This window comes from Xenopus tropicalis, chromosome 2 (genome assembly GCF_000004195.4).
Source record: "Xenopus tropicalis strain Nigerian chromosome 2, UCB_Xtro_10.0, whole genome shotgun sequence".
NCBI lineage: Eukaryota > Metazoa > Chordata > Amphibia > Anura > Pipidae > Xenopus > Xenopus tropicalis.
In genome coordinates, this window is record NC_030678.2 from 48,488,346 (window position 1) to 48,512,265 (window position 23,920).

General features: G+C 39.9%; 1 protein-coding gene across 1 annotated transcript in view; it reads left to right on the plus strand.

Moving 5' to 3' along the window:
- Positions 1–22,984, plus strand: part of ncbp3 (nuclear cap binding subunit 3) — a 25,705-nt gene extending 2,721 nt beyond the window's left edge. The window contains exons 3-13 of the mRNA NM_001005015.1: positions 5,698–5,803; positions 6,640–6,765; positions 9,122–9,247; positions 11,696–11,820; positions 16,618–16,726; positions 18,072–18,171; positions 18,892–18,998; positions 20,026–20,308; positions 20,731–20,882; positions 21,077–21,247; positions 22,287–22,984. Coding sequence (NP_001005015.1) covers positions 5,698–5,803; positions 6,640–6,765; positions 9,122–9,247; positions 11,696–11,820; positions 16,618–16,726; positions 18,072–18,171; positions 18,892–18,998; positions 20,026–20,308; positions 20,731–20,882; positions 21,077–21,247; positions 22,287–22,522 — 1,641 coding nt within the window. The 3' untranslated portion in view covers positions 22,523–22,984. The remainder of the gene's footprint in view (positions 1–5,697; positions 5,804–6,639; positions 6,766–9,121; positions 9,248–11,695; positions 11,821–16,617; positions 16,727–18,071; positions 18,172–18,891; positions 18,999–20,025; positions 20,309–20,730; positions 20,883–21,076; positions 21,248–22,286) is intronic.
- Positions 22,985–23,920: the final 936 nt, after the last annotated feature.

The following is a 23,920-nucleotide window of genomic DNA, read 5'->3' on the forward strand; positions in this document are numbered from 1 at the left end:
GTGAGTTTAACTCCCCTGGCTTAGATTGTATGCTCTATGCGACAGGGATCTCCTTCCTACTGTGTCTTTTAGCACATGGCTCTTAATCTCTATATATTTATACTTATTTATTATTCTTGTCCTCCCTGTGTGTATTTTTCTACTCTGTAAAATTGTGTGGTGCTGTGTATTCATGTAGTGCTTTGTAAATAAAGTTTTACATACATACATAAAAGCTGCCAACTGAGCAGCTTATCGGTGCTCAATAACCTGCTTGCTTGCCTATCTGACCAATATCAGGCTGGAATTATTCCCAGTGACCACCAGACAGGTTTGAAAATCCCACAGTGTGCAATCCTGCAACCAAGTACCCTGACCCAGTCCCTTTTTTTAATTTTATATAGAAGAGGCGCACCATCTAAGAGCAGAAGGTATTCATTCTGGTATATAACAATTGCTGCCCTTCAATAATACAGATTTTGGACTTAAAAATATCTCTTGATTTATAAAACTGACAGTTTTTGTATTGAGTATATCTTTTTTTTTTTATATATATAGTTTATATTTATTAATATTTTTTAATTATATAGGAAGTTGGTCAAGTGTAAAAAAACAAAAAAATATTCACCACTGTTCAAGAAAAGGTTGGACACCTCATTTCTTAAAGAACAAGGACAAAATATTGCATTGTCCCTTACAAAATATTAATATTTTATTCATGCTTCCCTCGGCACCTCTAAAACAATCCCTCTTATTCCTTATTGGCTATGAGCGTAAAAAAAATAATTTTGTGTGCACATTTTTAACCCGTTTGCGCTCAGAGGTCAGAATAAATACAATATTTTGTGTGCACCACAATTTGTGTGTGCTGGGTGCACAGCTTAGAGGGAACATTTGTGCCAGGAGAACACCACCTGCCTGCATGCATAATGGTAAAATGTCACCACAAAGAATAAAGGGGCATTTATCAATATTTGGATTTTCGTGGTTTGAGTTTTTTAACCACGACTAAACTAATTAAAAAAAGCACAAATGAAAAAGACAGAACACGTGTGGTTTTTATTTTTTTGTAGTCTTTCAGTTTTTGAGCTTTTTGTTTATTTGCTCTTCAATTTGGAATTTCAGCAGCTATCTGGTTGCTAGGGTCTTGTTACTTAGTGACCAGGCAGTGGGTTATATGGAATATTAATAGGAGAAAAAATAGTAATAAGTAATAAAAATTAACAATAATAATAAAATTGTAAGCTCACAAGACCCCTAGCTGGAAAGATGTAAAAGTGAAAGGCAAATAATTAAAAAAAAAACAAAAAAAAAACCAATAAATGAAGACCAATTGCAAAGTTGCTAAGAATATGACATTCTATAACATACCAAGAGTCATGTTTACTAAGATTGGAGATAAATATCATTAGTGATGTTGCCCATAGCAACCAATCAGCAATTAGATTTGAACAGTCACCTGCAAGTTAGAAATCAAAAGCAAAGATTTATTTGGTTGCTACAGGCAACAATAAAACCGTAAACTTGCCCCAAAAAGTAAAATGTAAAGGTGAACCACCCCTTTAAGGCAAAACTATAAGTAGCAGGACAAGACAATGTTATGATAGATGGGGGAAAAAAAGGTTAATTTCCTTTTGTTGGTACCTTGGGTACCTCATTCTATTGTGTGGGGGGAAAACGAACAGAGCTCCTGGTTCCATTTTAGGTTTTGACCTTAAAGGACAAGGAAAGGCAAAGTCACTTGGGGGTGCCAAAATGTTAGACACCCCCAAGTGGCTTTAATCGCTTACCTTGTACCCCGGGCTGGTGCCCCTGTTGGGAGAGAACAGCACCAGCCCGGGGTACCTGAGGCGATGCACTTCCTCTTCCCTGCTTCGTTAAGCTGTGACTATGCGGTGGACGCATGTGCAGTAGAGTGAAAAGCCGACTTCTCTGTTAAAGTTCGGCTTTTCACTCTACTGCGCATGCACACGCTCACGAAGCAGGAAGGAGGAAGTGCTACACTTACCCCAGGCTGGTGCTGTTCTCTCCTGACAGGGACACCAGCCCGGGGTAAAAGGTAGGCGATTAAAGTCACTTGGGGGTGCCTAACATTTTGGCACCCCCAAGTGACTTTGCCTTTCCATGTCCTTTAAGGCGACACTTTACAATGACAATTCTATGCTGCCTACTTTGTGGCTACAGTTTGAGGAAGGCTCTTTCCTGTTTCAGCACAGTAATGGCCACTTGCACAAAGCCTGAGGGACAACTTGACTGCCTGCGCAGAGCTCTCACCTCCAAACCAACATGGAGTTGGCTACTTCTAATGTCCCTTTATAAACTATAGCTGCATGTTGCAGCTCCCATCATTCCCAGCTACAGTCAGAAGTCATCTAGTACCGCTACTAACTGCATGTTACAGCTCCCCTCATTCCCAGCTACAGTCAGAAGTCATCTAGTACCGCTACTAACTGCATGTTGCAGCTCCCCTCATTCCCAGTTACAGTCAGAAGTCATCTAGTACCGCTACTAACTGCATGTTGCGGCTCCCATCATTCCCAGCTACAGTCAAGTCATTTAGTACAGCTACTAACTGCATATTGCAGCTCTCATCATTCCCCAGCTACAGTCAGAAGTCATTACCGTGACTAACTGCATGTTGCAGCTCCCATCATTCCCAGCTACAGTCAGAAGTCATTTAGTACAGCTACTAACTGCATGTTGCAGCTCCCCTCATTCCCCAGCTACAGTCAGAAGTCATTTAGTACAGCTACTAACTGCATGTTGCAGCTCCCCTCATTCCCCAGCTACAGTCAGAAGTCATTTAGTACAGCTACTAACTGCATGTTGCAGCTCCCCTCATTCCCCAGCTACAGTCAGAAGTCATTTAGTACCGCTACTTACTGCATGTTGCAGCTCCCCTCATTCCCCAGCTACAGTCAGAAGTCATTACCGTGACTAACTGTATGTTGAAGCTCCCATCATTCCCCAGTTACAGTCAGAAGTAATTAAGTGCCGCGACTAACTGCATGTTGCAGCTCCCATCATTCCCCAGCTACAGTCAGAAGTCATTTAGTACCACTACTAGCTGCATGTTGCAGGGCTGCGCTGAAAAATAAAATTGCAACCAGGGCAGCATTTCCTTAGCTCAGATAATGTCATGGCTAGGGGGTGTCTTGCTGTTTGCAGTTTGTCTCAATCTGCAGCTTTTTAGGCAAATAGGGCGCAGTTAAGGGTCAGTCAGTCCCTTTGATAGCTCAGTGCTAGAGCGGGGACTATAAAGGTAAATGGCAATCTTGATGGTGATCTGCCTTTTTCCCCCCTGGCCAATAAAAAGGATGCTTGATGCCAGTGTTAGTTGTAGCGAGAAAAGAATACAAATTTGGGTAAGTTGGTGGCAGCCTGAGTCCTTACATGAGTGCATTTGACCACTTGTGGATTTGTTATGTTGGAGTTATGAGCTGATCTGCGTATCTTCATGGGTTTGTACCCAAGGGAACAATGAATGTGGATGTAACACTAATGCCCGTGTGTATGGGCACTCAGGGCACACTCATGTATGTGATTTGCTCTCTGCTCAGCCTTCAGTGGATCCTGCTGCATTTTAATGTTCTCCTATGGACAATGATAGGCTTGCCAGTAGTGATGAGCAAAACTGCCATGTTTTTGAAATGGCAAAATTTTATCAAATGTATTGATGTCAGTGTGCGTTTCTTTCTTATGCCAAATGTATTAAAATGGGTGGTGTTTATTGTGTTTTTTCTTGCACCCAATGCATAGGAGTAAATGGAAATTTTTTTTCTTGAGTTTTTCTGATTTGTTTCCTGGCAAAACGAACCATATAGCGAATTTCTAGCACAAATTAATGAAAATTTTCACCATTTGCAAAACCTCAAAATTATACTGCAAATCAGTATTACAAGAAAAAATTTGCACACTATTAAAATGTAATTATCTTCATAGTGGAAAAGTTTAGAATGATACTTAGAAATACAGTTTATCTTCTGATCTCTGCTGTTGCTACATTTTTCAAATTAATATAGTACATACAGCACTAAAACTGCTCTACAAGTAATACATAGGAGCCCTTCATTTTAGCTGATATCTAGGAATGGTCAGTTTGAACCTTATTCTTAGGTTTGATTAATTCTCGTGGATAACAGATCAGCCTGCACCTGTTGTGTGACATTTCAAATGTGTCTGTGCGTTTTTTTAAAAACTGTATGGTCAGAATAAATACAAATGTGTTTTTACACCAGAGCACAATTTAGAAGGAACATTGTATGCAGTTTATGCACCATTTTATGTCTGTGAGCTTGCAGAGACAGTGACTGGTATTTTAGCTGCCTCTACTGCTTTCATTTCACTCCAAGCACACACACGCGTATATGACTAGTGTGTATTTAGTTCCTGTCTGCAGTGACTCAGATTGGTGTGAAAGGGAATATTTAAAGGCATTTAAGACCACAGTTACAGTTTTGTTGTTCTATGCATTTCTCTTGGCTTTTGATACCTCCTGTGAGTACAGGTTTTTGACCTCTTATCCAGAATTCTTAGAACCTGGGGTTTTCCGGATAAAGGATCTTTCCATAATTGGGATATCCACACCCCAAGTCTGTTTGAAACATTCTACCATGAAATAAACCCAATAGGATTGTTGCCACCAATAAGGATTAAGTATATCTTAGTTGGGATCAAGTACAAGGTACTCTTTTACTATTACAGAGAAAAAGGAAATCAATTTTAAAAATTAGAATTATTTGATTAAAATGGAGTCTATGGGAGATGCCGGTCACAGTATTCCTCCATGTATGTGTGTGTATATGTATAAATGCAATGTATTGTATATACTCAATGAAATGTTACTATACCATAAACGTTGGGCTTTACATATGTTTTGTTTAATATACTCGTCATAGGCATAAGGCATCATATGGGTGAAATTAATTGAGGGCAGTAAATCCATGGCTTACAGTTTCTAATGGAAGTAGAAAGGGTTTAGAGAATGCATAAATAAGAAGGAAAATGCAGTGGGATTGTAGGAGTCAGTGTGAAATTACAGGAAGAATCAGTAGTGGGGCCGAGGTAATTTAGAGATGAAAAACTGGCATTCAGGGAGATAGAGGGTCTGTAATAAGGATGGTGGATAAATAAGGGGAGCATTATAAGATTTTATGACAGTACTTAACTATATATTGCCATATAGCAAAGCAATGAATTACATGCAATGCATTAGTAACTGGTAGATTGCACTTGCATGGAATGTTTGGTGCACTGGACCCCCATAAACGAACCCAGGCAGGTGCTTGTGTAAGAACTTATAGCTAGTAATGGGTTATTGCATAAAAAGTTTCAAACATGCGACCCATAAATGCTTCCTACAAATTAGTTGCTTTGAGTTATAAGACCTGTCTTATTTTATGATACAAAACTCTGTTTCCATTGTTAGATGCAATATTATACTTTCCTAATAAACACAAATAAAGACTTTTAAGCAAGGGGATCTCCTTCCTTTTGTCTTTTTAACACTTAGCTGTTAAATCTTTGTAACTGTACTTTTTATTAGTGTAATTGTATTGACCCTATTCTATGAATTTATTGTGCTGTACAGCACTGTGTACATATGTAGCACTATATGAATAGAATTATACATACATAAAATAATTGTAATCACAGGCTGCATAATGGAGTTAACTGATTGCTGTTAGATACTAACTCAGTGTTGGTTTTGTTTTTAAGGAGGCTATCGAGAAAAAGGAACAGAGGGCAAAGCGGTTTCATTTTCGAGCAGAAGTCAGTGACCAACAAAGGAATGTGGTACTAGATCGAGAAATGATTAGAAAAGGTGGTTATGAGAGGCTTTTCCATTGTAAATTACCTATGGGTGCTATGTGTTGTCTTTAGTGTTGCATTTAGTTATTTGATCATTTAAAGGAGAAGGAAAGGCTAATAAAGAGTTAATCTCTAGCTGCAGGCATACCTTCAGTTCTCTCAATAGTGCCCTTAAGTCTCCCAATATTTCACCTGTTCAGAAGATCTGAAGCCAAACAGGAATAAAAAACGCAGAGCTAGATAAAGAGGATTCGCATAATGCATTGCTCGTGCATTGACTATGTGAATAGGACACTAGGTGGCGCATGCACATTGCTCGATCTTAGTAAGAGAAGCCTGCGAGCGGGCGGTGGTGTTCGATCGCCACGGGGCGGTTTGCAAGCGGGGGAATCCAGGAATCCAAGATGGCGGCTGTGACAGGCTGCAAATACACCTAAGTTACAAGCCAATTTTTGTGAGATGTTATTTTATTTTAAAAAATAAATTTGGTGATTTGCTTTGGGCAAGGGAGCTCTACACTATATTAAGGGATACAACAGTAGTAGCCTTTCCTTGCTCTTTAACATCATTGCTTAAAATTGCCAAAAGAAAATTATTTTTTAAATTTTGCTTTCTAAAACAAACCCTTTCAGATTTTGACACTGTTTTGCTATATACCTTGCCAATACCGTTTGCCCAAGGGTTAGGTCTGTTCCTTGGCAGTAATAGAATTGTACCACCAGATATATTTACTGCCAACAGTGATGTTTAAAATAATTTATGAGGCGGTTTCCTCCATTATCTTTGATTTCTTCAGTTTATGAAATGCAAAAGAAAAACTTCTAACATGTTTTTTCACTATTTCCTTAGCAATCCCCAAAGTCCGCCTTGAAACTCTTTATGTCTATGGTGTTGATGATATGAGCACTGAGGATATCTTTGCCTTCTTTAAGCAATACCCTCCAGGATACATTGAATGGCTGGATGACAGCTCCTGTAAGTGTATTCCTATTTTGCTAGATGCTTGGATAGAATTCATTTTTCTATACAATACAGAATGCCATTTGTTATGAGTGCATATTGGTGCAGTAACTACGATTCCAACAATCCAGTCTTGTTTTAGCCTTCTGATCTTACTTTCAAATACACCTGAAGCCTTAAAACAGTCTCAATAGTGCCATTATTTGTATGTCACTTTTTCTGTATCTAAAGAGAAACATATTTTCTGGTGATTGTGTTTAGTTCTAAAAATGTTCTTTTTCTGGAATAGTTTTAACTGTTTTCATTTGCAGATAATATTAAAGAATATCCACAAGTGCTCCTAATATATTTGGTATGGCAGCAATATCCATTCCACAACTCTGATAGCATGTATCATTTCAGTTCTTCCTCAGAAACTTAGAGATGGACACCAGTGCTGAATGCAGAAAGATAGCTCTGGATCTGTTGTTCTGTAGTCACCAGTAGTATAAATCCCATTTGTAGAAGGGGTGAACTAATTAACACGTGCTATACCGTGCATACATAAGTATTTAAAGGAGAAGGAAAGGCTAATAAAGAGTTCATCTCAAGCTGCAGGCATACCTTCCCTTCTCTCAATAGTGCCCTTAAGTCTCCGCATATTTCTCCCATTCAGATTATCAGAAGCCACACAGGAAGAAAAAACTGAGCTCTGTAGAGAAAGTTCCCATAATGCCTCACTCCTGCACCAAGAGCAAGACCTGTGTACATGCTCAGTTAGACTATGGGGCTGATTTACTTACCCACGAACGGGTCGAATGGAGTCCGATTGCGTTTTTTTCGTAATGATCGGTACTTTGCGATTTTTTCGTATGTTTTGCGATTTTTTCGGATTCTGTACGAATTTTTCGGATCCAATACGATTTTTGCGTAAAAACGCGAGTTTTCCTATCCATTACGAAAGTTGCGTAAAAAAGTTGCGCATTTTGCGTAGCGTTAAAACTTACGTGAAAAGTTGCGCATTTTTCGTAGCGTTAAGTTTTAACGCTACGAAAAATGCGCAACTTTTCGCGTAAGTTTTAACGCTACGCAAAATGCGCAACTTTTTACACAACTTTCGTAATGGATACGAAAAACTCGCGTTTTTACGCAAAAATCGTATTGGATCCGAAAAATTCGTACAGAATCCGAAAAAATCGCAAAACATACGAAAAAGTCGCAAAATGTTCGTTTTCAAGTCGGAACTTTTCCAATTCGGGTCGGATTCGTGGGTTAGTAAATCAGCCCCTATGAGTCAGCTTCCTGCTGATTGGCTCAGATCCACCTTCCTAAGGGGGGGAGTGAGTTCTTAGCATTCTTGAGGGAGGGCGGGAGCAGGAGAGAGCAGAGAGCTGCCTGTCTCTGGCAGAGGAAAACAGACGCAACTAATCTTTTGTAATTTCTTATGGCTGTATTTACATAGACCTTTCTGATAAAGCTTACTTAGTTTTTACCTTTCTTTCTCCTTTAATGTGCAGTACATAAAGTACATAATGGTGCATACCATTATGTATGCACCGCACCAAAAAGCAATTGGTAATAAGCTGATTGATGTGGCCCTCTTTCTGCTCCTTAGATATATTTGTATCAATAGTAAAAGCTCACCCTTGTGTCCTATAAGCTGCCCAATTCATAAGCCATTTGCACCATACTCTACTCAATGAATGATTCTGTGAAAGCTCCATACAAAGAACTCATGCAGTTTATTACAGTGGCTAAAGACAGCTTTTTTGTGTTTTTCAGGGTTTATGGTAGAGCAGGGAATTTGGAATGTATTTCCACTGTTGTGTATGTTTTATGTGTGCAAACGAGAAATCTTACTTGAACATCCAACACTGAATATACATTAAATTAAGGTATTTAAATTCCTTAGTCAGTGAATTCTTTTCCTTTTTGTCTAAGGAATGATTAATGCTAAAAGCTGGGGTTTATGGTCCCCAAACTGACACAAGTTTAACATATTGGATAGGTTTTACCTACCAGCCAGTGAGAGAAATGTATTATATAGTGAAAGTTAGCATTGTTTAGAACTATACATACCTCTCACCAGCGCACCACTTCTGTGATAGACAGGGTCAAAGTCTCCAAAATTTGTTTTCTGTATTTTTTGTTACAGATGTTTAACTTTATGTGGGTGGTGTGCTTCCTAATGCACTTGGTACTGGACATACTGCAACTATGGACTGTTAATTGTTTCACTTTAGACTAAAACAGTGAATAAATTGTTGTATTTCCTTTCCATGTTGAATCCTTTGATTGCACATTTTAGAATGCTGTGTATTTTACTGTACAGATGTGTGCCAGCAATCTATGCAAGCTGTGTTCATGATTTAGTTTTGCATTTTCTCCTTAGGTAACGTTGTGTGGCTGGATGAGGTAACTCCGTCTCGTGCTTTGTTAAACCTAAGCAGTATGCCCACTAATGAAAAAGGCCAAAGAAAAAAAGATGGAGAGCACAGTTCTGCCAGATCCAAAAAGGGTAAATTCTTCTTTTTATCTCGCCATCTGACATAATCATTACTCTCATACCCATAATGGTTTTTAGGATAACTGCATGCACAATACCTCTTTGGAGCTTTTAGTCCCACAAAATGATATCTTGTTTCAGGTTAAAACATTTTAAAGGAGCAGTATGCACCTATAACACCCTTTTGCAACATGAGCAAAATAAACAGAACCTGTGCTGAAAGTACATGTGAAAAAACAATGTAAATGATTATTAATATAAATAAATAAAAGGGAGAAGACACACTGGGCGATTAGTCGCCACGACTGTTAATGAAGCCAGTTTCAGCGAGTACAATGGCCATCACCACGACTAATCGCCCCATGTGTCTTCGCCCTAAAAATACATAGTTTTTAGTTATTTGTGTTGTAAAACAGTAAGAGAACAATGTTTTGCTTCCACACTTACTATCCTACCATTAGTTAACTTACTTATAGATACTGAGCCCTTCTGTCACTATTTTATTGTGGCGGTTTTGTTAGAAGGAGTTCATTTATTCAGTTGTTTATCTGTGCTCTGGTAATCTGTTTATATTTATGGGACCTGTTATCCAGAATGCTTGGGACCTCAGGTTTTCCAGATAAGGGGTCTGTCCATAATTTTGATCTCCATGCTTTAAGTCTGCTAAAAAAAATTGTTGAAAGTTATTAAACTCCGAAGGATTGCTTTGCCTCCAATAAGCAGTAATTATATCTCAGTTGAGATCTAGTACAAGGTACTGTTTTATTATTTCAGAGCAAAAGAAAATATATTTAATATTCTTGAATTATTTGATTAATATGGCATCTATTACGCCTTCCCGTAATTTGAAGCTTTCCGGATAATGGGTTTGAGAATAAAGGATCCCATACCTGTATTAACTTGTAAAATCCAAACATGGAGTAGTTTCAGTTTTTTTATTTCTCTGTGTAGATAAAGAAATAACAAAAAACATTGTTGAACATGTTGAACAAGGGGTCATACTGCCCCATTAATAATTACCTTGGGCTGGTACAGAACCTGTTAGCCTACTTCTTTGGAGATTTAGTTTTCCTTTAAGTAGTTTTTGCTAACGGTGATGTACATTATGTTTTGGGTTTATGTACCAGCCCAAGGCAACCACAGCCCTTTAGCAGGGAAGATCTGTGCCTCCAATCCCCCTATCTTCTTTTCTGCTGATAACCTGCCCATGCTCTGTGCTGCTGTCACTCACCTGAGCTTAGGGACCGACACACAATATGCTGTATATACAGTGTATAATAAATACTATACAAGGCTAATTGGTAATTAGTAATTTTTAGAGTTTATTTAAGGTAAGGGTTAGTTAGTTCACCAGACTTGCTTTTTATGATTTCCTTTCAGTTGAATTTAAAGATTGAGTCCGCAACAACCAAAAAGTTATTTTTTTTAATAAACATCTTTATTATAATCCGTTAAAACAAACCCCATATACAAAGCCTAATGTGTTTCATGCTAATCTATAAATACATGGTATAGAGCACAACCCACCTTTATTAAAACCAATCAATGTAGAGCAACTCACTGCTCCTCTAATGCAGACATTTTTATTCATTAAGTTTACTCTATCAAATAAAAAGTCAATTTTACCAAAGTTAAAAAATACATACCACAGGGTTACAGAGTGAAAATACACAAAAAATATAAACAATATATTTTTCACACAAAGCAGGTAAAATCAAAAGTAAAATTCAAACCTAAGGGTATACGTGTATGAACATAAAAAATCCAAAACACTTCATGTTTATGGAGAAGGGTAAGGGTATCTCCTCCTCTCCTTCCAATTTGTTCAATTGCCTGTACTGAAAATAATTTTTTTATCACTATTGTTACACTTTGCAAAGTGTCTAGTGTACAATCTTACAATATACAAAATTACACACAGGGAGTGTTATAATAAATACAATAAATAAGTATAAATACACAAGGAGTAAGTGCCATGTGGTAAGCAACACAGTAGGAAGGAGGTCCCTGCTCCGTAGCGCTTACAATCTAAGTGGTTGTTGGGTAACATACAGGTACAAATTGGAAGGTAAGAGTGCATCAGGTATGGGCATTTGCCCTTAAGCGCAGGACTAGGCAAAATAATGTTTTAGTGCTCCAGAAGGTAGCATCTAGAGTTTTATCTCAAAGAGAGTGGGTGAGTGTTACCTACAGAGGGATTCAGGAATAGAGTTCCAGAGGCAAGGAGCAGCGAGATAGAAAGGTTTAAGACAAGAAATTGCAGTGGGTGTGGATGGTGTAAAAAGACGGAGGCCCTGAGAGGAGTGGAGTAGACGACCAGGATTTTTATTCACATTCTTTATTTTACACAGAATTTGTAACAGTCTCTCTGTTGTAGGGATTGGCTTCACCTTGGAATTTGTTTTCCTTTATGAACCAGATTTAACATGTAACTTTCCATATTTTTTACTGTCCTTTTAGACAGACTTGATGACAGCCCACTGAGCTCTGGAGATGAGACTGAGGAAGGTGAAGTAGAAGAGGACAATCCTAGTGAAGCAGAAGATGAAGATGAAACTGAAACTGAAAAGAAATCGGTGAACCCGGTAAGGATTCCAATATAAACAGAAGTTTTGTGTGTGTGACCCTCTCTGTGTTGTATCTTTGTGAAACACTTTATATAGGGGATATCTGACTTGTTTTTATATATACAGTGGAGGAAATAATTATTTGACCCCTCACTGATTTTGTAAGTTTGTCCAATGACAAAGAAATGAAAAGTCTCAGAACAGTATCATTTCAATGGTAGGTTTATTTTAACAGTGGCAGATAGCACATCAAAAGGAAAATCGAAAAAATAACTTTAAATAAAAGATAGCAACTGATTTGCATTTCATTGAGTGAAATAAGTTTTTGAACCCTCTAACAAAATAAGACTTAATACTTAGTGGAAAAACCCTTGTTTGCAAGCACAGAGGTCAAACGTTTCTTGTAATTGATGACCAAGTTTGCGCACATTTTAGGAGGAATGTTGGTCCACTCCTCTTTGCAGATCATCTCTAAATCCCTAAGGTTTCGAGGCTGTCTCTGTGCAACTCTGAGCTTGAGCTCCCTCCATAGGTTTTCTATTGGATTAAGGTCCGGAGACTGACTGGGCCACTCCATGACCTTAATGTGCTTCTTCTTGAGCCACTCCTTTGTTGCCTTTGCTGTATGTTTTGGGTCATTGTCGTGCTGGAACACCCATCCACGACCCATTTTCAGTTTCCTGGCAGAGGGAAGGAGGTTGTCGTTCAGGATTTCACGATACATGGCTCCGTCCATTTTCCCATTAATGCGAATAAGTTGTCCTGTGCCCTTAGCAGAAAAACACCCCCAAAGCAAAATGTTTCCACCCCCATGCTTGACGGTGGGGACGGTGTTTTGGGGGTCATAGGCAGCATTTTTCTTCCTCCAAACACAGCGAGTTGAGTTAATGCCAAAGAGCTCTATTTTGGTCTCATCAGACCACAACACCTTCTCCCAGTCACTCACAGAATCATTCAGGTGTTCATTGGCAAACTTCAGACGGGCCTGCACATGTGCCTTCTTGAGCAGGGGGACCTTGCGAGCCCTGCAGGATTTTAATCCATTGCGGTGTAATGTGTTTCCAATGGTTTTCTTGGTGACTGTGGTCCCTGCTAATTTGAGGTCATTAACTAACTCCTCGCGTGTAGTTCTAGGATGCTTTTTCACCTTTCTCAGAATCATTGACACCCCACAAGGTGAGATCTTGCGTGGAGCCCCAGAGCGAGGTCGATTGATGGTCATTTTGTGCTCCTTCCATTTTCGAACAATCGCACCAACAGTTGTCACCTTCTCTCCCAGCTTCTTGCTAATGGTTTTGTAGCCCATTCCAGCCTTGTGCAGGTCTACAATTTTGTCTCTGACATCCTTGGACAGCTCTTTGGTCTTTCCCATGTTGTAGAGTTTGGAGTCTGCTTGATTGATTGATTCTGTGGACAGGTGTCTTTTATACAGGTGACTAGTTAAGACTGGTGTCCTTAATGAGGTTGACTAATTGAGTAGAAGTGTCTAACCACTCTGTGGGAGTCAGAACTCTTAATGGTTGGTAGGGGTTCAAAAACTTATTTCACTCAATGAAATGCAAATCAGTTGCTATCTTTTATTTAAAGTTATTTTTTCGATTTTCCTTTTGATGTGCTATCTGCCACTGTTAAAATAAACCTACCATTGAAATGATACTGTTCTGAGACTTTTCATTTCTTTGTCATTGGACAAACTTACAAAATCAGTGAGGGGTCAAATAATTATTTCCTCCACTGTATATGTGTGTATATATATATATATATATATTATTCATGATGAATTTACCCTACAAAATTCATGCCAGTAAAATATAAAGGGTTTGAGTGCAGCATGTCTAAATGCTTAGGTACTTGGATTCTTTCTAAAGCCTTTTAAGTGTCCAGCCTTGTTTTCTCATACTCAGACGTGCACAATGCCTTATATCTACAAACTTTAGTAATGCACAGGGTTGTGTCTTCTGTAGATAGTAAGAAGTGGTGATGTTGCAGATTCCAGCTCTTGGTACCTAGCTGAACCCGAAAAGTAAACTTTGTAACAATTAACTTTTTTTTGTTTTTATTTTTTTTGTTATTTTCATAAATATATACAGGTATAAGATCCTTTATCCAGAAATCCATTGTCCATAAAGCTCCACATTACAGGAAGACCTTCTCCCATAGACTTAATTTTAAGCAAATAATTCTAATTTTTAAAAATGATTTCCTTTTTCTCTGTAATAATAAAACAGTACCTTGTACTTTATCCCAACTAAGATGTAATTAATCCTTATTGGAAGCACAACTAATTTATTAGGTTTATTTAATGTCTAATTAGGTATCTGCTGAACCCCGAAACCATGTTAAGGGATTCAGCCGAATACCAAACCAAATAAATAGCATATGCTAATTAGGATTTGTAAGGGTAAAATTTTACACTTCTGTTTTTACGCAACGTCGTTAACCCTTCCAAATCCTAATTTTTTTATGAGTAGCCTTTAAGTAGTAACAGTAATACCAAAAACTAAAACTATAATATACTATTGCCCTGTACTGGTAAAAGTTGTGTGTTTGATTCAGAAACACTACTAGAGTTTATATAAAAACCCTGGCATGTAGCCATGGGGGCAGCCATTCAAAAATAGAAAAGGCACAGGTTTGGGCCGTGGTAGACGGGGAGATTTGTCGCCCGCAACAAATCTCCCTTGTTACGGGTGACTAATCTCCCTGAAATGCCATCCCACCGGCTTGAATGTAAGGGCTCTGGCACACGAGGAGATTTGTCGCCTGCGTTTTTTCCCCCTGGCGCTTTGGCGACAAGTCGCCAAGACGATACCCACAAAGAGATTTCATGCGAGTTGAACTCCAGGCGATCTGCTACCCATGGTACCACTCAACAGTTACCCCTCCCTCATGTTTACTCAAGTCGTTCAGAAAAGGGTCTGTGTGCGATTTGAAACAGCAGGCGATTTGAAGTAGCCTCGTATGTTTTGACGCTGGCGATTTCCATTGATTTAGCATTGGCGTCTTGTCGCCAAATCACTCTTTTAAAAATCGCCGGTGACAAATCTCCTCGTGTGCCAGAGCCCTAAATTGCCGGTGTAGTCTTATCTGGTATGTAACCTGTGCCTTATCTCCTTTTTTTTACAGCTTAATTGGCTGCTCCATGGCTACAGATCAGCTTATTTTTATAAACCTATAGTAGTGTTCCTGATGCAAATACACAGTGTTAGGGCTCTGGCACACGGGGAGATTAGTCGCTCGCGACAAATCTCCCTGATTGCGGACGACTAATCTCCCCGAATTGCCATCCCACCGGCGACAATGTAAGTCGCCGGTGGGATGGCACACGCTGTGCAGACGATTTCGGCAAATCGCCGAAGTTGCCTTGCGAGGCATTTCCGGCAATTTGCCGAAATCGCGCCGCCGCGTGTGCCATCCCACCGGCGACTTACATTGTCGCCGGTGGGATGGCAACTCGGGGAGATTAGTCGCCAGCGAACAGGGAGATTTGTCTCGGGCAACTAATCTCCCCATGTGCCAGAGCCCTTAGGGCTATGACACACAGGGAGATTAGTCACCACGCAACAAATCTCCCTTGTCAAGGCAAATTGCGGTGCCGCATATGCCTTCCCACCAGCGATTTACATTCTAGCTGGTGGGATGGCATTTCGGGGAGATTAGTCGCCCGCGACAAGGGAGATGTTGCGCGGCGACTAATCTCCCTGTGTGTCACAGCCCTTAAGGTATGGTGATCTAATTACTGAAAGACCCCTTATCTGGAAAACCCCAGATCCCAAGCATTCTGGCTACCAGGTCCCATACCTGTATATTATAACAGTGCAGAGAAACATAGGATTTATACAGAAGCCATAGTGGTTATATAATGCATAAAGTACCCCCTATTGTAAAATGCAATATTATAAGTCACGAGGCCAAAGGCCGAGTGCTTTTATACAGGTCATGGAACTCCAAAGCTCAGTCTTAATTATATTCCAGGTCAGTGGAGATTTTAGGAGCAATCCTGGGCTTTTTTTCCAGAATTCCTTCTACTTGCATACCAGTAAGGACATCTCTCATCAACCATAATGCTTTTTTAGCTAAACCACTTCCCTGGCTCTATTAATGCTGATTGGTAATTAATGCCAGTTTGGTAATCCAATCCGCATACTGACCAGCGTGTGCTTTAAAACCCAGTGAGTAAAGGTCCCCATACACGGGCCGACTATAGCTGCCGATATCGGTCCCTTGGACCGATTCGGCAGCTAATCGGCCCGTGTATGGGGAGAGCAGAGCGGCCAGATCTCGATCGGCCAGGTTAGAAAATCCAGTCGGATCGGGGACCGCATCGGCTCGTTGATGCGGTCCCCGATCTGACTGCCCCATTGCCACCCACATAATCCGATCGATTGGCCCCAGGGCCAAACGATCGGATTATTTTTTTTTTTTACCTAAATGCTCCCCGATATCGCCCACCCGTATGGCCACCTTAAGGCTTATTATCAAGGGTTTTCCATGTAAATGACAATTTAAGGAGGAATCTTGAACTTTTATCCCAAAATTCCTTCTGCTTTGCGTAATAATGAGAACATCTCTTGTCAACCGAAATGCTTTTTTTTTTTAATTTTTGGGTGACCACAATAATAAAAGAGCCTATATTTTTTAATGTTAGACCAGTTATTTTTTATATATCATAGGGTTCTATAGATGTGTATGCACATGTACACATGGGGGACAAGCAATTAATATATAAATAAATGTAAAAATGAGTTTATTGTTTTGCTGCATTTTGTTATACATTTTTTATTTACTTGACCATGTGTTGCTATATTCCAACAGCCAGATACCCTTTCCGAAGCTGAGCAGGCATCTTTATTGAAAAATGAGCTCCGGCCTTCTAGTAAACCAGTGAAAGGAAATAGTCTGTACATGAGATTTGCCACTAAAGGTAAGGCATTATTGTCCTAAGCAACCACAGGCAATTTATTTTTGTTTCTGAATGCAAAGTTTCACTTCTTATTTTACTGATTTAGTTCTGAACATGAAAACAATCAGTGTTTTCCTCTTACACAGCTAAGCCTGCCCCTAATGAGTTTGGGCTGACCTTGGCATATCATTGAGCATGTCTGGCAAGCCAGAAATCAAAGCAAATTCCCGAGGCGGGGGGGGGCGGGGTTTACAGGAGAAGAAGCAAATCTAAGTGATTAAAGGAACAGTAACACAAAAAAATAACTTTTGACATATCCCTTCTAAATACTTTATTAAGATATGTAGCATTTAAAAAAATTCAATATTCTACATGGTTTCAAAATAAATTACATTACCAATGCCTTACTGTGCAGAGCTTGAAAAGGCGATACGGCGACTTCCGGTTTAATCCGTTTTGTGTGATTTATGGGCTATTAGCAGTTGGGGCGAGGAGAGGGGATTAGAGACATACCGTTTCTTCTTTACAGATAAGTCTGCATCGCTGTTTGAAGTAGCGCTGTGTGTGCCTGCATGAAGAGGGAGGGGGGGGGTGGAGGGGGGAGCGGAACGGAAGCGTGGTGCGAGAACTGCTGCCTGCTCTCTATAAATCAGTGCTAAAGTAAGATTTCTAAGAAAAACTACTACTGCTGTTGAAATTTTTGTATGATATATTTGATAATGAAAGTATATAGAAGGGATATTTTGAATGTAAAAAAATTGTGTTACAGTTCCTTTAAGGGGATGCTGCAGCCTTACTATTAACCTCTGGACAACCAGAGTAGCAGGTATTGAAAGATTTCCAAGAGGCTGATTACATTTTCACTGATTTACATTTTTGTGTGTGGGGTTTACATGTCCTTTTAAAATGCCTTTAAAATGTCCATTTTCTAATTTGTACCTTTTAATGGACTCTCTGGGTATTTCTCCTCTTTCTTAGGAGGACAGACACCAGGGGGGTTACTTGTCCTCTTTCTTGAGTGGCAGGGCACTAAATGAACAATTCACATACATGGCCATGCAATGTTCTATCATTTATTAATGGGAAAACTGTTTCCTCATCCAAAGCCTGTGCTAATTTATTCACTTTTAATAATAATAATAATAATAATGATGATGATGATGTTTTGTTGTTGTTTTTATAAAAAGCCAACATATTCCACAGCACTATACAATAAATGTAAAGGTGTATACATGAAACTTACAAGAGAACATACAAAATGAACCAATACAAGAGGTAAAGAAGGCACGGGCCCAAAAGAGCTCACACAGGTTTGTGTCCAGAACATGAACCAAAACCGTTATTGAGACCATTCTTTGTTCTTTAGATGACAAGAAAGAGCTTGGAGCAGCACGTAGAAGTCAGTACTACATGAAATATGGAAACCCTAACTATGGAGGGATGAAGGGTATACTCAGCAACTCATGGTAGGTGCAGTGACCAGATAAAGCCACTTGGAAGTTTGTGTTTCTGTGTCTCTTATTTTCTCCTGTGTTTTCTGCATGTGTCTCTTTAAAGGTCCACTATGGCTGACAATGTCCTGCAGACTTGTGATTAGTACAGGGAAAACCATTTACTGGTATAGTTTCATACTTGCTAAGATAAAACAAGTGCTGTTATCACTGTTACAGGTATAAGATCCATTATCTGGACACCCGTTATACAGAAAGATCAGAATTCGGGGAAGGCCATCTCCCATAGACTGCATTATAATGAAATAATTCAAAGTTTTTTAAAATAATTTCCTTTTTCTCTGTAATAATTAAACAGAACCTTGTATGTGATCCAATTAAGATATAATTAATCCTTGTTGAAGGCAAAACAATCCTAGTGGGTTTAATGTTTAAATTATTTTTTTAGTAGAAAGAGTGGTGATCCAAAGGACGGAAAGAACTCCAAGTCCCAAGCATTCTGGATAATAGGTCCCATACCTGTATAGAATATTTAATGTATGGCCCAGTCGGCTGCTTAGACCTTCCCCTAAAATGCCAGAAAACTCCTTTAATTGCACATAAAACAACTCAGTGTTTTTGTTCTACTGAATTAGTCAATACTTCACTTTTAAGAATATTCATAAGCAGTGCGATAGTATATACACAGTGTAATGAGCCCTGGTCCCCCCTGAAGTGCTGAATTCTGAATTACAGGAAAAGAAGATACCATTCCCGGCGCCTTCAAAGAGATGTGATAAAGAAAAGCACTTTCATTGGTGATGATGTTGAGATAACACCAACTTACAAGCACCTCCACTCAGGTAACATGGAATTCTCTTGTACTATCTGCAAGCAAACTCGGTAAGAGAGAACAACTAGACTTCTGCTATAAGGAAGCAAATGAAATGTGTGAATTACTGTAGTGTTGTCTTAACTTCCCTTTAGGAGCTTATAGTATCTGCATTCACTTCAGGCATTTGATTCTCTCCAGGGTGGACATGTTATTAGCTAGCTTCAATTCGAAATTACATTTCATGGTGAATTAAATTTCATGAGGCATAAAAGAAGTGTCTCAGCTTCTCGTTGGTATTTTTCCTTTATTGATTGTGTGACACCTAGAGACTGACGTGTGCCCTATGGCATAATATTTGGAATGAGTGATCACAATTTATATGTGCAAATATCATTTGTTAGAATCCTATATTTGTAAACATTGCTGTTTGGCATATTATGCACCAGGCTAAGCGTTTTAAAGGGCAAGGAAAGCTGGTTTTATTGAGGGTGCCAGTATGTTAGCCACCCCCTAAGAATATTGAATTGTAAAGGTTATTCCTTGGGCTAGTGCTACTCTTTGAGGGGAAAAAAGCATCAGCCCGGGGCAGTGCCTCATTGCCATCTTACCTGTACCTCCCAGAAGTCGCCCTTGCATCCTTAGTTTGGCCCATGCTCTGTATACTAAATTCAGAAAAGTTTAGTACTGAACATTGAAAAATCCAAGACTAGTGAATTCAGCTATTCGTGTCCTTTAAGACTAGCAAAATGGGCAGACCTGACTGAGGTAGCTAGCATGTGGGAAGTTGGCTGTTGTAAGCAGAAAAGTGTTTCTTAAAGTAAAAGTATTTTATTTTCTCAATAGTTAGGCAAAAATATTACCATTACTTGATAAAATGATCACCATCTATTATTTCTCCCCTTACACACCCCATGCCAGTCTTGAAGCTGACATAAGGGCAGAGTAACAGACAGTTGTCCCATTTGCATGTAATCACACAATCCCAAGTATGGTTAGGTATCACTGACCTTTATGGTCTTTATTTCTATGAAATTGGGGTTTTTTTTGACTTGTAGGATTGGTGAATGTTCCAGAAGAGCCCATTGAGGAGGAAGAAGAGGAGGAGGAAGAGGAAGAAGATATGGATGAGGATGATCGTGTAGTGGTAGAATATAGAGATGAGCTTCAGGCATTTAAAAGGGAACGGGAAGGCGCACGGCGTTCAGCAGCCAGCAACTCAGACTCTGATGAGATGGACTATGATTTGGAATTGAAAATGATCTCCACCCCTTCACCAAAAAAGAGCATGAAGATGACTATGTATGCCGATGAGGTTGAGTCTCAGCTCAAAACTATTAGGTAGGTCTCTGTATTTCACTCTCTAGGTGTATAAATTGAGATGCAGCAGCACTGAACTGAATTGTAGCATTTCTCAGCCTCATCTTGTTTTCACTCTCTAGTACTTTGAATTCTTCTGACTAAAGTATTTCTGATATTTCCTTGTAATGGTGAAGGTGGGATAATTATCCCCACCCATGCATTGGTGGGTTGGCTGTGGATCTGGTGTGCACTCTCAGAAATATGCCCTGATATTTTCCTTTGCAATCTGCATTTAACTGTAATAAAAGATGACTATGGTGCCACTTAGCCCTACATTCACTGACATCTGTCCCTGAATGGCCAGCACATGCATAGGTTATACTAACTCTGGGTTGATGCTCTAAGCACTCGCATAGATTTTCTGAATAAAAAGTAAAATGCAATATTTTCTATTTCTAAAGAAACTCTATGAGGTCCGACTCAGTAGGCAATAGTGTGAAAAGTCGAATTGGCAGCAAATCCCATGCAGAGAAACCAGCTGATGTGCGACTGATACTAGAAGAGAAAAGGCAAAGCACAGCATCAAGGCAACAAAGCAGCAGTGGGAAATCAGGTATGAGGGGCAGAATTATTCCTTTAGCACTGGATTTCACATATATGAATGCTATTGTTAGTGCAGAATTATGCACCCCTGTGCCACAGGCACCAGGACCTGAAACATTCCACATTCCCTTTTTCCTTCCAACCTTTTACTCGTGATTCATACGTGGAGATCCTTGAAACCACTTTTTGTCTGTATCTTCACAGATGTGCGTCAGAGGCTTGGAAAGAGGCCGCATTCCCCCGAAATAAGGAAAACATTAAGCATAGCACCCACATCTCGAAGAGAGCCATTGTCTGACGTACACAGCCGGCTGGGTCTCCCAAAACAGCTTGAAGGAAAAGGCCTGTACTCTGACAGCAAGGAAAAGAAAACAGGTTGGTTTTACCAGTCACGTCACCCTGTAGTTTTAACTAGCTTTAACTAGCACTCAGCACTGACTGGAGGCTGCAAGGGTATCTGGAGCTGCTGCAAATAAGTTGCTAGGGGAGAGATGTGATACTGACAGAAAACCTCTGAGCTCTGAATCTGCATTAAGTGCATTCTGAAGAATCACAATTAGGCACCAGACGATGAAAGAAAATGAAGTCATAAGGAGGAAATAGTTCTTTCTGTAAAATGGAGATAAAATAATTTTATTGTTCTGGGCAGCATCAGAAGCTTTTATGCAGCAGCTAATTACTAAAGGAAAATCACTCTCTCCCCAGTATTGCCACAACCACTTGTATTTGAGAAGCTCACTGCCAGCTAACAATTGGCTGCTGAGAAGGTACAAACCGCTTACCCCAATTTTCCAGCTGTGAGTCTGCTTGTGACATTGCTAACTTACATTCAGCCAGTTGCAGCGCATTGATAGAGCTGTTAGTGCAGTGCCCAACTCATGTAACCCAACACCTACAGTCTCCTGGGACACAGTAATCATATGCCCGCCCCATACAACTCACTGCTACTGCTTCACCTTTATGCATGTATGTAGTATAACTCGCTCATCAACCAAAATGATTGAAAAAGTCTCACAATCTGGTGTGAAATCTGTTTGTATAATGCCAGTGATAACCCTCTCTATGGACTCCCAAGCCTAATTTTAACCCTTTCCTCCAGCTGCTTTTTTGGCTGTCATACTACAGTACTGTGTCTCTGTAGCAACCATATAGAGAAGTTTTAATTTTGGCTTTTTATTCTTTATTTCTGCTAGATAATCAACTATTAAACTATTTTATAAAATGTAAAGAAAAGGCTATAATGAGCCCTTTTGAGCTTGCAGGCTTTGCCGTTTGTCAGAGCCATTGCAGTGGAGTGACAATATAGTGTATTTCTCTTTTCCAGCACTGTAGTACTGGTTAGAGGTTTAGAATAAGTGAGAATACTGCCTGTGTGCGTAATTGCCACTAAAGCGCTCTTTCTATCTCCCTGTAGGAAGTCTTTGGAATCGCTTAGGAACTGCTCCAAAGGACAAGGAGAGACCCAGTGAAAAGTCAGAGAAATCCCCGGCCGCCCCGGAAGAGGAGGACTCTGTGTTACAGCAAGCCTGGGGAGCGCTCATCAAAGAGAAGGAGCAAATCCGGCAAAAGAAAAGCCGCCTGGACAACTTACCTTCCTTACAGATTGAGATCAGCCGGGAAAGCAGCTCCGGCTCAGACACAGACTCCTGATCATCAGGCTGCTCCCGCACTGGACTAAAGCTTCTAAAGCATGGCTGCCACCTGAAAAATGTGCCGCCTCTGCCTTTCACAAACCATTATTTTATATTGAAGCTGAGACACCAATAGTGGCCGTGGTGTCCTCACTGCGCCTTTATATCTCAGATTACCAGAGATTAAACCTTATGTTACGGTAATTACTGAGCGTTTGCAGTTTCTTTGTATTTGGTGGTATGGAAAGGAGGATCAGTACATAGTTTCCTATGCGCCGCTCCTCCCCTCATTCAGAGCAATGCCTTCCAATGGCTTCATCAGCTGCAAATGTGTTTTTTTTGTTTTTATTTGCCAGATTCTTGTTAGGATAACAGCTAGAACTCTTATTTATACTGCTGTATAATTCTAAGACAGAATCCAGTATATGATTCATTTCATATGCACAAAATCTATAGGAATAAAACCAGATGTTTGCTTCCAGTACAGTTGTTCCCAAATGTATTCACCCCTGGGAAACCTGATTTTAATGTTGTTGCTTCATATCCCGAGAGAGGGAAATTGGTACAGTAGATCTTGTGGTATCTGGCATGTTTGGGCAACTTTGTACACTGTATCTGATTGTGCAGCAGCAGCTTCCCAGAAGCTATTAAATGCCGGCTCCCCCCCAACCTCTGGCTTTTGGGTGCTGCTGGGTTTTTATCCAGTAACAGATGAAGGACTTCTGTGTAGAGCTCCTGGATGGAGACACTTTCCCTTCAGATCTGATTAGTGTGTATAAATTATAAGAAAGCACCAAATCCAGGATTCACTTTGGGAGCTGAGTGCCAACACTAGTTGTAGGATTCTGGCTAACCCAGTCCTTAGTGTTCATTCAACCAAGCCCAAAAACTGACAGTACTGAACAGCTATGGGGATATTAGTCGCCCACAGTTATTCTCAGCTACCCAAAATGCCTTCCCACTGGCAATAAATTGAATCACCGGTGGAAATACATATGCATTGGTTTGTTTGTCCGAAGTCACGCAAAGTTGCCCAAAGGAGAAACTTCACTTGACTTTAGAAAAACAAAGCAACGCATTTCAGATTGATTAGTTGCCTGCAGCAGCCAAGATTTAATTGTTGTTTAATAAGCCTAAAGGTAGAGTTTTGGAAAATATATGTGCTCAAATTTTAAAGGACAAGGAAAGTGCACTGGGCCTAGGTAGTCTTCTGCATTGAGCTCCTCTCCGCCATCATCCCTCTGCTTTCCAGACATCCCCTGCAGACTTTTATTAGGCACATACGGAATACAGAACTTTTCTGCAGAGTTCTGCTAAGTCTGAAGGGGTGCAGGGAATACGTGGGAAGCTGGGGAAGATGGCAGTCAGGCAGAGAACTGCCCTAGGTTAAAGGGCCAGCCCTAAGCAATTGCTAAGA